The sequence below is a fragment of the Natrix helvetica genome, assembly GCF_964273705.1.
Source record: "Natrix helvetica genome assembly, chromosome: 5".
NCBI lineage: Eukaryota > Metazoa > Chordata > Lepidosauria > Squamata > Natricidae > Natrix > Natrix helvetica.
Window position 1 is genome coordinate 145640227 of NC_138551.1, and position 15073 is coordinate 145655299.

General features: G+C 47.0%; 1 protein-coding gene across 3 annotated transcripts; it reads right to left on the bottom strand.

Moving 5' to 3' along the window:
- Positions 1-4391: 4391 nt before the first annotated feature.
- Positions 4392-14079, bottom strand: UBIAD1 (UbiA prenyltransferase domain containing 1). Of its 3 annotated transcripts, none has more exons than XM_081955275.1 (4): positions 13947-14079; positions 9762-9957; positions 7048-7587; positions 4392-5345 (listed from the first exon to the last, which is right to left on the bottom strand). In XM_081955275.1, the coding sequence occupies exons 3-4, from the start codon at positions 7544-7546 to the stop codon at positions 4858-4860; spliced, it is 987 nt and encodes a 328-aa protein (XP_081811401.1). In that variant the 5' UTR covers positions 7547-7587; positions 9762-9957; positions 13947-14079; the 3' UTR covers positions 4392-4857. The 3 variants fall into 3 exon arrangements, with proteins under 3 accessions (XP_081811401.1, XP_081811400.1, XP_081811402.1); XM_081955274.1 differs by lacking the exon at positions 13947-14079 and adding an exon at positions 13500-13755; XM_081955276.1 differs by lacking the exons at positions 9762-9957; positions 13947-14079 and having other exon boundaries at positions 7048-7606.
- Between the last annotated feature and the right edge of the window lie 994 nt (positions 14080-15073).

Consider the following 15073-nt stretch of genomic DNA (forward strand, 5'->3'; position numbering starts at 1 on the left):
GGAGCGCGACTCGCGCTGATCTGAGGCTAGTGCTGAGGAGCCTCCTGTACAGCGTGGCTCTTCTCCGCAGCGCAGCGGAAGGAGTTGCTGTCCCCGCCACTGTGATCCTGGGGTATTTTGCTTGCACGCTTGCAAAGATCAAAGTTGTCACAGTCCTCCCTTTTTTAGAGGCTTTTTTAAGCCTCACCTCAGGACTCGCCTTTTCCCTTTTACATTTTTTTTCTTTTCATGATGAGAGCGGTGAGGCTCTGCCTCCCCTGACTGCACATCACTGCCAAGGACAGAGATAAACCCCTCCAAGTGGCCTCAACAACCCTCTAAAAGGATGCAAGTGACCAGCTGTCTGCAAGGAAGATAAATCCTTCCCTTCCCTGCCATCCAATCAGAGCTGAAGAAGCTTCTTGGATGAGAAGTGAAAGGTCTCCGAAGAAAAACACAGAAGTCCAGTTGCCTCTTTGGGACAAGAGATGCTTGAGAATCTCAATAGGCATGAAAAGATGCTTCATTCAAGATGGTGGCCCAGTGAACAGCTACTTTTTAAAAGATGCTGCTGCCATTGAACTGCTCCATGCGGGCTTAGACGATCGTCTGTCTATTAAATTCTGAATAGTTTATATTCAACCCGTCTCTGTCCTTATTGGCATGAGTGGCAAAAGGCTGCCCTCTTCAGGATGCACAAAATCAGAGCTGGGTTTTTTTTGGGTGGGGGGGAAGGTTGGGGGGCTCTGCAGATGAAGCAAAAGCCACTCGGGTTTGGAAAGATGGAAACTTTAAAATTGGAACAGGAGGCATCCGACAGGGATGTTGGCTACGACAATGTGATCAAAGCCAGCTCGTTTTTCATGCCCCGCGACGGGAAGCCGGCATTGATGCTTTCAGATGTTACTGGATCCTTTCCGCTCACGGCCACTGCGCGTGCAAGCTGAAGACACACAAAAGCTTTGTTTCCCCAAATCTAAGCGAGCAACGAAAAGGAAAGACAAGTTAATCAGCGTTTGCCTTCTGATGTTTTTATTATCGAAAATGATGGAGGTGTCAATAAAAAACAAACGGCGCCCGAGCTGGAGTCCCAGATGTTCTTTTTAAAAAATCTTTGTGCGGCGTTAAGTCCTTGGGCCAGATCAGGCTCCAGAGATCCGACGCGGCTTAGCATTTGCCAAGACAGCTTTATTCTTCTGCCAGCTCTCCGTGGAGTAGCTGGGCAGAAACGCAAGAGATATTTTGACAGATCAAACCAGCTGCTGCAAACGGAGCCTCAGAAGAACTCCAGGCAGCGTAGGAGAAAAAGCAGGGCACACATATAATCAGAGGAAATTTACCCAGAGAATGTGAGCTTGGAAAACAGCTTTCTTCCTTTCTCTCTATTTCTTTCTTTCCTTTCTCTCTCCCTCCCTTCCTCTTTTTCTTTCTCCTTTCTTTCTCTTTCCTTTTCTCTCCTTTTTCTCTCTCTCCCTTTTTTCTTTCTTTCTTTTCCTTCCTTCCTTCCTTCCTTCCTCACATCCTGCAACAGGACCACATTTTTTTCTGCTGTCTGTAAAACATACACTGGTCTGGTGGTCAACGGGCAGCCAACAATGTGGGGCCAGTCAGTGTGACAGTGACAACCCAACAAGCACTTAGTTCTCTGACATCTTCCAGATCCCTAGCTATTTGCGGGATCGTATCCTGCCCCATACATCCCTCCGGCTGATTCGCTCACACAGAGAGGGACTCCTCCGGGTGCCGTCCACTAGGCTGTGCCAGCGGGCGACGCCCAGGGGAAGGGCCTTCTCTGTGATGGGCCCGACCCTCTAGAATGACCTTCCCCCTGACATTAGAACGACTACGGACCTCTGCTCCTTCCGCCAGAAACTCAAAACCCACCTGTCCCATCTTGCCGGCCTGGCCTAATTCCAGCTTTCCCACCTCCGTTTGTATTTTTAAATTTTATGGTTCGGTTTTAAAGTTTAAGTTTTTTAATTCTTATAAATTTGTACAGGGGATATTTAATTCAATTTTAGTATGTATATGATTGAGTGTATGGTTTTTAAATTTGTACCTGTACACCGCCCCGAGTCCCTTCGGGGAGAGGGGGCGGTCTAGAAGTTTGATAAATTAATTTAAATTAATTAATCATTCTCATAAAACTGCCTCCCCACCACCACCAAAAAAACAACCTTGGAAAGGAAGCCGGGAGTGGTGAGGGTCTGGTGGGACAGAACCCTGACTCAGAACCCTGAAATGGGAGGTGATCCTTGCGTGAAATCACAGGGTGGGTGAAACAAGCCCAGAACGAAGAGGGAAAGAAGGAAACCAGTGCTAGCTCGAAAACCGCAGCAAACGAGGCTCGAGTTTCTGACAGCCAGCTGGAAGAATCGGGAGAACCCCTTTCAAATGTCGGTGTGCTTCAGTGTAGAGGGTACCAAGCAGGGGTGGGATTCGACCGGTTCGGAGCAGTCCCGGCGAAGTGGCAGCTTCGACTATCAGCTGGGAGCGAACCAGTTTGAAGTGGGCCCGCCCACGCGCTATACTCACCTATATTTCCTTTGCCGAAGCCCAGCTGATCGGCGCAGCAGAGTGGATTGCCGCTCCGCAGCCGTTTTCCTCGCCAGCTGTAATGCGGAAGGTGAGTTTTCTGCAAACTACGCAGGTATGCGCAGTGAAGCATGAAGCACACGCTCAGCGAAGCGGTTGTTATACCGGTCGGATCCCACCCCTGGTACCAAGCCTCTGTAGGGACGGACAGGATCCCAATATACGTCAGGGAAGCCATGGGTTGGTCTCAGTCCTCCCCATCCTGCCTCTTGGAGGGGCGGCATCCAAAGCTAACCTAAACCAGCAGCACTTCTTCAATGCTGATCGAAGCACCTGCGTGAAGCGGATGGAGTCATACAATACAATACAATAATACAATAGTAGAGTTGGAAGGGACCTTGGAGGTCTTCTAGTCCAACCCCCTGCCTAGGCAGGAAACCCTATACCGTTCCAGACAAACGGCTATCCAACATCTTCTTAAAGACTTCCAGTGTTGGGGCATTCATGACTTCTGGAGGCAACTTCTGTTCCACTGATTAATTGTTCTAACTGTCAGGAAGTTTCTCCTCAGTTCTAAGTTGCTTCTCTCCTTGATTAGTTTCCACCCATTGCTTCTTGTTCTACCCTCAGGTGCCTTGGAGAATAGCTTGACTCCCTTTTCTTTGTGGCAACCCCTGAGATATTGGAACAATGCTATCATGTCTCCCCTAGTCCTTCTTTCTCTTAAGCTAGACATACCTAGTTCCTGCAACCGTTCTTCATATGTTTTAGCCTCCAGTCCCCTAATCATCTTTGTTGCTCTTCTCTGCACTCTTTCTAGAGTCTCCACATCTTTTCTACATCGTGGCGACCAGAACTGAATGCAGTATTCCAAGTGTGGCCTTACCAAGGCATTATAAAGTGGCATTAACCCTTCACGTGATCTTGATTCTATCCCTCTGTTGATGCAGCCTAGGTTGGCTTTTTTGGCAGCTGCTGCACACGGCTGGCTCATATTTAAATGGTTGTCCACTAGGACTCTGCCCCTACGTTTGTTTGCTTTGGTAATAACCGTGTTACATCTTCTCTCCAGCCCGAAGCTCCGTCCACATAAGCGCTGTTGTTCTCGTCAAAAGGGAGAGAGAAAGGCAAAGAATCTGGTTTGGTTTTGTGTCAATTTGGGGCCCGTCTCCCTCCACCAAAATATGAGATTCCTGTTGTTCAAAATGATCACCGAACGGGACACGTTCGGACTCCCTCAGCTTCTTCTTCAGGCCGCTGGCGTTTTGAGCAAGGGAACCTCTTGGGAAACTGTGATTGGCAGATCTTATCGGACTCTTCGCAGGGACTCCGCTGCCGGCAACTATATGATGGGTGGCAGAGAGAACATGCAAATGGATGCTGCAATCCAACGTGGACAGAAGATGTGAACGAGGGCACAATTTACAGAATCACTCCACAGAGCGTTCTATGAGTAAGACGAGGCGTTACTTACTCAAAGAATGTGGAGGGTGTCGGCACCTGATCTCTAAAGGAGATCTGGTACCGGGTTCAGCCTCCCAATGCGAAGAACAGCTGGGAAATGATCCCAGTCATTTTTCCTTGAATATCACAAGAAATCTCTGGAGCTCCCTCCAATAGAAACTTTAAGACCAGAAAGTAGAGGTTGCGTGGGGGCGTGAAAATGCATTAGATGTGATGATTATCTTGCTTTAGCGCTTCTGATTATTATTATTTTCCTTGCTGGTGCAGCTTTTTTTTTTCTCCCCCCCAAAAAATCAACTTTAAAAGGGATTTTTATTATGTGTCCTTGGGGATTTCTAACCCGGAGTGCGAACTTTTTGATTAATGAAACGCAGACAATAGAAGAAAACAACGGCAAAAAGCAGGAACCCAACTCGGAGAACCGAGAACTTTATAAAGATGATTTTATCCCTTTGTGAAAAGGAAAAATTTCAGGAAATCTGACGTTTGTGGATCCGGGGGAAAAAACCTTATGTGGTTTGGTGAAGATTATAAATGCACGTGTGTATGTGTTACCGTGAAAGACAGAAATTGGTGAATGTCGACTTTCACCGGTGAATGTCAACACATACCAAATACGTAGGGTTAGGGTTAGGGTTACGTATTTAGTGTAAGTCATAAATAAGGGTATTTAGCAAATATTTCGGACATACACCAAGCGACTATGTGAATGTTGACATTCACCGGTGAATGTCGACATTCTACAGATTTCTGTCTTTCACTGTAACATATATATATATACACGCATATGTATGTATTTGTGTGTGTGTGTTTGAGTATTCTGTGAAAGCTTTTGGGGAAGAATCATTTTCAGGGAATCTTCCATTTTCTGATGTCTCCCTAGAGTTTGGGGAGGGAGCCAGGGGGAGCCAGAAGAATGCCGAAGACGTAAAAAAGTCCCAACAGGAGGTTAAGCTTGGCTGTCCTTTGCGGGATTTTGAGGAAGCTTTGGCTCCGGAATTGCCGTTCCAAGGAAAACGCCATGGGCAGAGTGAGAAGAGGTAGAGCCATACTGACGGTGTAGCGAGTAGCCAGGACGCAGAAGATGAGGTACGGCAGGAAGAGCAAGCTGCTGTAAAGGACGTAAGAGAGCGTGGGGCCGATGAGAATGGCCAGCGTGACAATGCCCGCCTGCCGGTCGGACTCCATGTCCCGGGTGTTGTTGCTGTGCAGGATGGCCTCGGTGCTGAGGGCCAAGGGCACGGCATACAGCAAGGGCGAGATGGACAGGTAGCCCACCTGGAGGGCATAGGCGAACATCACAGCCAGGGGACCAAAAGTGATCAGGATGACCACGTCACCCAGGGCAACATACTTAAATCCGATGCCTGCAGCAACGACAAGGAGGGGAAGTTAAATACCTCCAGCCGAGGAGATCTTGGCTTCTCCTGAGGCAGAAGGTTCTGCTGACAAGGGCCGGAGGACATCACAGCCAACTCGCCATGGGACAAGTCAATGATGTATTCATCATTTCGTTCAGTTACTTTCATTCGTGGCGATCGCGTTTTCGTTGAAATTAACTCTGGCTTTTGTTTATTTTATCATTATTGGCCACAGTTTCGTTGAAATTGATTTAACTTTTAATTTGTTGACTTGTCCTCTGGCGAGTTGGCCCATTCCACACTGACAAACAGCCCCTGCTAAGAAGAATCTCACAATATTCTACCAAAAACAAACTGTACAAGATTAGGATCCTGGGGAAACGAAGAACACGCTTGACGGATCTGCTTCTGAGATTATCCCGCCCCAATTTTTCCCTTCTCCGGGCTCTTTCCACTGAGGAAAATTTAATTCACTGCCATAGAGAGTCATGGTGGCCCAGTGGTTAGAATGCAGTGTTGCAGGTTAAATCTGCCCACTGCCAGCAGCACGATGCTTGGTTGAAGGTTGACTCAGCCTTCCATCCTCCCGAGGTCGCTGCAATGAGGACCCAGATGGTTGGGGGCAACAGGCTGACTCTGTAAGCGGCTTAGAAGACTGTAAAGCCCTGTGTGGTGGTATATAAGTCTAAGCGCTGTTGGGCATGCTTTCCCTGCAGAAGAGCCCAGGATTTTTCCTGCAGTTGAAAGCATTTCCAGGAAGAGGTGAGGGGAAAGATCTCTCTGCTGAAAGTAGGGAGAAACTCTACTAGATGTGAGTCTAGAACAGCGATGGCGAACCTTTTTTGGCTCGCGTGCCATAAGTGGGGGGAGCACAGGGGGGTCGTGTGCGGGCGTGCCGCACCCATAATGCAATGCACGACCCTCCAGTGCGCATGCGCGCACTACAGGGGCTCCCCCCCATTTTTACATGCTTTTTTTGCCCTCCCCAGGCTCCAGAGGCTTTATAGGAGCCTCGGGAGGGCGAAAACAGCCTCCCCCGCTCCTCCGGAAGCCCTCCGGAGGCGTCAGAGAAGCCTCCGGACAGTCCCTGAAGCCTTCGGAGTGCTCAAAACGACCCTCCGAGCTCGGAGGGTCATTTTGAGCGCTCCAAAGGTGTCAGGGAAGGTCATGAAGCCTCTGGAGGGCCTCCGGGGGGGGGGGAGGCTCTTTTTGCCCTCCCAGGCTCCTATAAAGCCTTTGGAGCCTGGGGAGGGCGAAAAATGGCTTTAAAAAAGGGTGAACTCAGCTGGCCAGCACACGCATGCGCGCTGGCCAGCTGACAGGGCGCATGCGTGTCATAGGTTGACCATCACTGGTCTAGAAGAACAACCTTTGATGCTAAAGAGCATCCTAGCAACTGTTAAAGCCGCATGTGCATTCACAAAAAGACAGAAGGAGCTTTGTGAAACACCAGAGGCGGGATCCAGCCTTCTAACCTGACTGCCATTGGCTCCTTTATTCCCGGAAGCAGGATAAAATCCAGGAAGTTAAGACGAATGTTGGGGTTTTTTTCCCAACTTTAATTGGTTCAGACATACAGGCCATGTAACTCAATTTCTGGGCCTAAAATTTAAACTGGCGGCATTTTAACGGGATGCAGGTTTCTTTTTCCCCTGTCTCCCGTGTTCCACGGTGCGGAAGGGAGACCCCCCAGAGAAGCCCTGCTTACCTCCAGTGTAGAGAAAAGAGCTGGAGAGTCCTCCGAAGTAAATCAAGGCCAGGTGTTCCAATTTGAGGGTGGAGAAGCAATAGAGGCAGGCTGCTGAGATGCAACCCAATGTGTATAGGAAGACCCCAAACCGGACCACATCCTGAGGCTCCAAGATCTGATCCACCAGGGTCCGGTCGTCACTCTTCTTGTGGTCGATGCCTTTGGAAAAATCGTAGTAGGTATTCACGAGGTTGCCAGCTCCATGGACTGCCAGGACGGTGACGGCGCTGCCAACCAGAATGCCCAGGTCGAGGGTACCCTGGGAGCGGTAAGCCAGAGCGCTGCCCACGGCCACCGGGGTGAGGGAAGCACTGAAGCTCCAGGGCCGGAGAGCCAGGACGTATGAGGCACATTTATGTGGCCAGCTGTTGGATGGAGTTCCTTCTTGGGTTGCTTCGCTGTTCTGTAGGCTTTCAGTCCCAATGTTGATCTTCTCCGTCTCGTCTTCCATCTCCATGGCTGAACAACGCCCTCGAAGGACAGGTGCCAACCACTGACCTGAGGAAGGGGAGAAAGAAAGTTTGTGCCATTGCTAATTTTTTTAATGGTTCTCCCCTTTTTTTTTAAACCTGGAAGATGCTTTAGGGAAGAAAAGGAGATACCTCCCCCCCCCCCGACATCAGAACTACTACCGATCTCCGCTCCTTCCGCAAGAAACTCAAGACCCACCTGTTCCAATTAGCCGGCCTGGCCCAATCGTAGTTTTAATTTTCAATCCTCCTGGCCGGCATTTTAAATTTTAAGGGGTTGTCCTTTTAACCTGTTTTAATTTTTATTATCACTGTACAGACCCTATATTTAATTTGTTTTTAATAAGGGGTATTTAATATTGTTATTGTATATACGGTTTTAGTTTTTGTCTGTACACCGCCCCGAGTCCCCTCGGGGAGAGGGGGCGGTCTATAAATTTAATAAATGAAATTTAATAAATGAAATGAAATGACTTTAGGGACTGTATTTGGACAAGGAAAAATTGGGCAAACAGGGTGAGGAGGAAAAAAGGAATGAGAGTCTCCCCAGGTGAGGACCTGCTTTCCAAAGTCCAGGGGCTGATCTGAAAGAGCTAAGAAAAACACCCAAGGAAGCAAGTGGAAAAATTAAGACAACTAAACCATTAAAAAATATGTATTTATTTATTTATTCAATTTCCATGGCTTCCCATCTCAGTCAATGGTTCCAGGCAGGCAAAGAAATAGAGATAGCTAATTAAAAACCCAATTTAGCTAAATAATTGCTGCAATATATCTGAAACTGCGACTCCACAATGCAACTGATAGTAAGCCCTTAGCTGCTGTGTTAAATGATCAGGTTGGAGGGAGGGTGGGAGGAAGGGAGAAGGAGGGGAGAAAGAAAGGGGGAGAGAGGGCGGAGGAAGGCAGGGAGAGAATAAGAGAGAAAGAGAAAAAAGAGAGAAAGGGAGAGAGAGTCACAGAAAGAGAAAGAGAGAAAAAGAAAAGGAGAGAAAAAGAAAGCGAGAGAAAAACAGAAGGAGGGATGGATCAAGATTAGATTAGATTAGAATATTTATTTCTAAGCCGCACCCTCTCCCGAAGGACTCGGGGCGGCGTACAATAAAACAAATAAAATACAAAGTACAATACAATACAATACAAATCTGGACAGGACATACATATAACAAGGACGTATATAAAACGTATACAAGGAGGAGGTAGGCTGATAGCTAAAAAACAATTAAACAATTAACAATTAAAACAATTAAAAAAGTCACAATATTTAAAAACCCCAATAAATAAATTCAATTGAATTACATTAATAAAAAACCCGTCAGGAGCGATATAGTTGGATCATGGTTGAGCCAGGCCAGCTACTTGGCATAGGTGGGTCTTGAGCTTAACTCTGAAGGAAAGAGAAAGGGAGAGAAGGGGAGAGAGTGGAGAAAGAAAGAGAGAAAGGAAGAGAAAGAGAAGGGGAGAGAGAGAGAGAAAGAAAAAGAGAATTGTCTTCCTTCATTGGCCCTCAGCGGAAAGAAGTAGCTACCATGATCATTTAGATGTCTGATTTCACCCCCTTTAAGAGATGATCCCAAAATGGCTCCCTCATGAAGTCTCCCATATGTTTGTTGGAGGCCAAGAAAGTCATCTCAAGGGCGTAGCAATCTCTTTCACCCCGAACGCTGCTCTCAAATGCAGGCGATGCAAGGGTGCTGCATGGCTCCTGTCTGCTCCAAGAATTTCCTTTTTTTTAAAAATGACTTTTTTTTAAAATAGTAAGGGATCTGCAGAAGTGGTAGGACTACAATTCCCAGCAGCACAGCTAAAGGGGAGGAGTGGGGTAATTCCCTAGCAACAGGAAGGCTATCCATCATATTTTTCCTGTTGAAACTCATCCAACGTGGAACTCAACCAACCTGATTCAGTACGAAGAATTTCCCGAGACAAAAAAAAAACAACTTTTAATCCAACATCAAGTCATATAAAAAAATACATGTCTCCCTTTTTTTTAAATAAAAATAAATAAACACCTTCTACCAAATCGTTTGGCGCAGAGACAGGTAAGCTGACGCTCTCCAACTGTTGGGGAACAACTTCATCGCTCTTTCACCTCTGGCCATGCTGGTTGAGAGGATGGGAGTTGGAAATCAAAACATCGAAAGACTTCTGCAGTCTTCCAGACCAGGAGCTCCCAAATCCCAAGCCCTAAAGCAGCCTTACCTGGAGAGGCTGGGATTTTAGTCTGTGTAGCTCGGACGTTTTCTCCGGAATTGCAGAGGCGTTGGGGGGAGAGGGGGGGGGAACCCTCAGCAAGTTGAAATTTGCAGCTCCAGATTATGCCGACCAACAGGTTCTGTATCAGAAGCCAGGCATTTTCTAGTAGTACAACTGGATCACGTAATCCTTAACTCCAAATCTAGGAGAAACATACGGTGAAGCAGAACCGGATAGATTAGTAGCAAGACATGGAGGATCCGACTGGATGGACTAATTCTCAGTGTCATCTGAGGCTGCCTGAGTGGCAATTAAAGCACCCTCCCAGTAAGAAGGCAGATCAGGTTTTTTTCTCCCCCCCCCCATCACAAATGGATAACCCTTTGTCTGAAGTGGTGCAGGGTTTCCTGCCTAAGCAGAGGGTTGGACTAGAAGACCTTCGAGGTCCCTTCCGACTCCGTTATTCTAATTCTAATTCACCTCCGCTGGCATGCAGGTTGGGGTTATTTTGCATTATGTGTTTTATTTATACATTTTTCTTTAGTAAACATAAAAACTCAATATCTACATGGACAGTGTGTTGTCGGAGTACAGTTGGTTTTGAAAGGTAATAATACCCCGTTTCCCCGAAAATAAGACCTCCCTGGATAATAAACCCAATCGGGACTTTTGAGTGCATGCATTAAAACAAGCCCTCCCCGAAAATATTGCAACACAGCAGCAGCCAATGAGGTGACTGCACTCGCCGCCTCCTGTACCTCAAAAATAGTAAGACCTCCCCGAAAATAAGACCAAGCACTTATTTCAGGGGTCAAAAGAAAATAAGACCATGTCCTATTTTCAGGGAAACACGGTAGTAATAATAATATTCATATCATTGATAATAATCACCTAGTAATAATAATATTTGTTTATGCATACTAGTAACCTTCATTGTAGTTAATCATTCTCTTAAGCTTTTAAGTTTCTAACTTCTGTTTCTATTAACCAACCATTGGTAGAATAAGTCCCGTGTTAAAAAGTATTCTGTTTCTTCCTTCTCCTTTATTTTGAGTGTTAACCTATCCGTCTCTGCGCATTCTGATACTTTTTTAAATTACACTTTCATCTGTAGGGATTTCTTCCTTTTTCCACTGTTGTCCACATACAATTCTCTGCTGCTGTTAACACATGTAGAATTAAATATGTCTTCTCTTTATTGTACTTTTCTGGTAAAATACCCAACAAGAATATTTCAGGTTTTAGACCAATATGTTTCTTTACCATGCTGTTGTTTTAATGGCTTTATTCTTTGTGCTATTTAAATAGGAATAAACCCCTTACAAAAGGTAAAATGTCTCAAAAAGTGGTGTAAAAAAATCCACTTATTAAAAAAAAAAACTACATACTGAACTGCGTGTTTGTGCATGGAAGGGGCACCTCATTAAATAAGTGTGTTTTAAGTGTGTTTGATTTGTTTTAGTGCAAAACCCTAAGCGCACTTAGCTTTACTCTACCGTTTTTCAGAGGAATCATTGAGTCGGTTGTACTTCAAGAACTGTCTGGTTTGGTACAGCAAAGACAGGTAGTCCTCAACCTACAATAATTCATGTAATGATCAAAGTTACATCAATGGAAAAAGTGATTTTTGAGTGTTTTTCACACTTAGGATTAGGACACACCCGCATAGTCACATGATTAAAATTCAGACGCTTGGCAAAGTCAGGTTCATATTTATGACCTTTGCAGTGTCCTGGGGTCACATGATCCCTTTTTGCGACCATCTGACAAGCAAAATCAATGGGGAAACCTGTTTCACTTAAAACGGTGTTACTAATGTACCAACTGCGGTAACTCCCTTAACAACTGTGGCAAAGTCGTAAAATGAGGTTAAACTCACTTAACAAACTTCTCACTTAGCAACCTAACTTCTGGACCTCAATTGTGGTCGGGACATCGAGTACTACAGGTAGTCCACAGTTAGTTTAGCAACCGTTCAAAGTTACAACGGTACTGAAAAAAAATGACTTAGGACCATTTTTCACCCTTACAACTGTTGCAGCTTCCCCATAGTCACATATTCAAGATTCAGATGCTGGGCCACTGACTCATAGTTATGACGTCCCAGAGTCACGCGATCCCACATTGGCGACTTTCTGACAAGCAAAGTCAATAGGGAAGCCAGAATCCCTTAACCACCGTGGCACTCGCTTAACAACTGCTTAACTCACGTTAACAATTTGCAAGGATTCCCTTAACAACGGCAAGGGTTCCCTTAACGACTGTGGCAAGAAAGGTTGTTAAAATAGGACCGAATTAATTGAAGACATGTTTCCCTTAGCAACCAAAAGTTTGGGCTCTGGGTTGTTCAGACAGATAATGGAGTTTTTAATGTGTATTTTAAGAAAATGTATTAAAACGATGCGGGTGAAGAAGGAGAGTGCAAAAGTTGGCTTAAAACTCAACATTAAGAAAACTAAGATCATGGCATCCGGCCGTCTCCGTTCCTGGCAAATAGATGGGGAAGAAATCCAGGTAATGACTTATTTCATTTTCCTGGGCTCCAAGATCATCGCAGATGGGGACTGCAGCCAAGAAATTAAAAGATGCTTGCTCCTGGGGAGGAAAGCTATAACAAATCTAGACAGAATCCTAAAAAGCAGAGACATCACCCTGCCAACAAAAGTGCGTATAGTCAAGGCTGTGGTTTTCCCAGTTGCAATGGATGGCTGTGAAGTTTGGACCCTAAGGAAGGCTGAGCGCCAAAGAATGGAGCCCTTTGAACTCTGGTGCTGGAGGAGAAGACTCCTGCGAGTCCCTTGGACTGCAAGGCCATCCAACCCGTCAGTCCTAGAGAAGATCAACCCTGCCTGCTCTTTAGACGGTCCTAAATCCTGAAGAGGAAACTCAAATCCTTTGGCCACCTGATGAGAAGGAAGAAGACACTGGAGAAGAGAGTGATGCAGGGAACGACGGAGGGCAAAAGAAGAAGGGGACGGCAGAGAAGGAGGTGGCTGGATGGAGTCACCCAAGCAGTCGGCCTGAGCTTCAATGGATGGTAGAGGATGGAGAAACGTTGTCCATGGGGGTCGCGACAGGTCGGACACAACTTTGCAACTAACAACAAATTGTCTACCCTATACCCAGGCAAAGACATTGTTCAGATGGATATGGAGCTTTTTAGGTGTGTGTATATATGTATGTATGTATGTATGTATGTATGTATGTATGTATGTATGTTACAAATAGATATAGATAGAATATCTATCTATAGATCTATACTAGTCTCCCTTTATTTATTTATCAGTACAAATACAACACACATAATATATATATATATATAAAATTGTAATACCTAATTATATTTATTAATTATATAAACAAACGATTATAAATAAATAATCTAACAAAGCATACTTCTAAAAAAACAACACCCAAAGGTTGGGCTCAATTGTGGTCGTAAGACGAGGACTAACCCCACCCACCCACTTCCAAGGAAAAGCATTTAAAACAAGTTTTGTCATTCCCCCCCCCCCGCCCCCCCGGAGGCCTCAGAAACCCTGAGGGACTCCAAGGCCCAAAAGGCGCGGCCTGGGCGCTGGTTTTGGGGGGGGGGGTGTCCCAGGAGCCGCCCCCCCTCAGAGGGAAGGGCTGGGATGGCTGCTAGAAACCCCGCCCCGTGTTTCCCCCTCGGAGGCGCTCCCCGGCCGGCTGTGGCGGATGGGGCTCCGGGTGCGAGGCCGGGAGCGTCTCCTCAGGACTCACCAGGGCGGGACGGCGCGGCTCTTGGCCCGGGAAGCTTCACCCTGCCGCCTCCGCCCCTGGCCGGGGAGGGAAGGAGCGAGGGAGAGAGGGAGGGCCGTAGGGCCTCCCAAAGGCTTTAGGCCCGAACCAGCAGCCCGCGGTTCCGCTTCTCCTCAAGGACAACGCGCTTCACCACCGCCCCGAAACACCGGGATAAAACAAAAGGGGGACCCCCAAATGCCACAGAAGAAGCCTAGCACCGAATGAGGAGAAATAAAATTGCATTTGCAGAAGGGGAGGGAGGGGGGGGGGATACAAAGCAGGGCCGCGTCTATTCTACGACATACGGTAGCGAGGGTCAATGATTCACTACTGGCACCAAATGGGCGATAATCCTATTTGCAGCCATTGAGGCCTATGGAGGATTTTTTTTAAAAAAAATATACGCGCGCCTATTCTTGGTATTACGGTAGAGGGGAGCCTCCGTGACCTTCACACCTGCGAGACGTTGGATTCTTAACAGGGGAAACTTTTCCGCAACGTACGTTAACCATAGAGAGGGGTAGATACTTGAGCATGCGCAATCTAACGTTGCCTTTTCAAGAAGGAGGGAGGGAGGCGGGCAGAACTCTCACCTCTCGTCTTATTATTAATATCGGAGAACCCCAAGAGAGACTGGCAAAGGCGGGGCCAAGGATCAAGCGTTTGCCGTTGCTATTGGCTAACGTCGTGCCTGTCTGCTCGGTTCAAGGGAGCCCATTGGCTGATTTGCTAGGAAGGCGGGAGAGAAAAAAGACAACGCCGAGCCTCAAAAGCAAAACAAAAACCAACTTTGTGCAATCGAATGTAATCTTCATTTATACTGGATTATCTTTAGCTATTGAACAGGAGTTCCATTTTTAATTTAAACTAAGTACACAGACCTCTCCTCCAAACTCCAAAACCAACCTTTCGTTGCAACCCTCTTGCAAAACCTGTCAGAATAACAGGGTTGGAAGGGACCTTGTAGGTCATCTAGTCCAACCCCTGATCAAGCAGGAGACCCTATCCAGAGGTGTCCAAACTTGGGAACTTTCAGACTTGTGCCCGGCTGGCTGGGGAATTCTGGGAGTTGAAGTCCACAAGTTTTAAAGTTCCCAAGTTTGGACATCCCTGCCCTATACCATTTCTGACAGATGGCAGTCCAATTCTCTTCTCGTCAAAGTCAGAAAAAAACGTCCTTTTTCCTCCCCGAAACGCCTAAATCCCGAGTTTTGCAGCTCTCGGACACTCTGCACGTGCTCAGAGGGCTCGGTAAACCAAACCAAGCCCCCCCTTTCCCGGCGCTTAGAAGCTTTGCAAAAGAAGATCGCCTCCCCCCCACCCCCAGGGAGAGGGGCTTGGCCGCCCACCAAGTCCTAGTTGCTTTCTAATGCGGAGAGACTGGGCCGGCGGGGGATGATGGGAGCTGGAGTCCAACCTCTGGGGTGGAACCCACCAGGGTGTGGGGAGAAGAGAGGGGTCTCCGATTCCTCCCCACCCCCGATTCTTCGCTGCAGACCTCAGCCTGCAATCGGACCCGCCTTCCTTGCTGTATGCCCCGCCCCTTCTCCGGC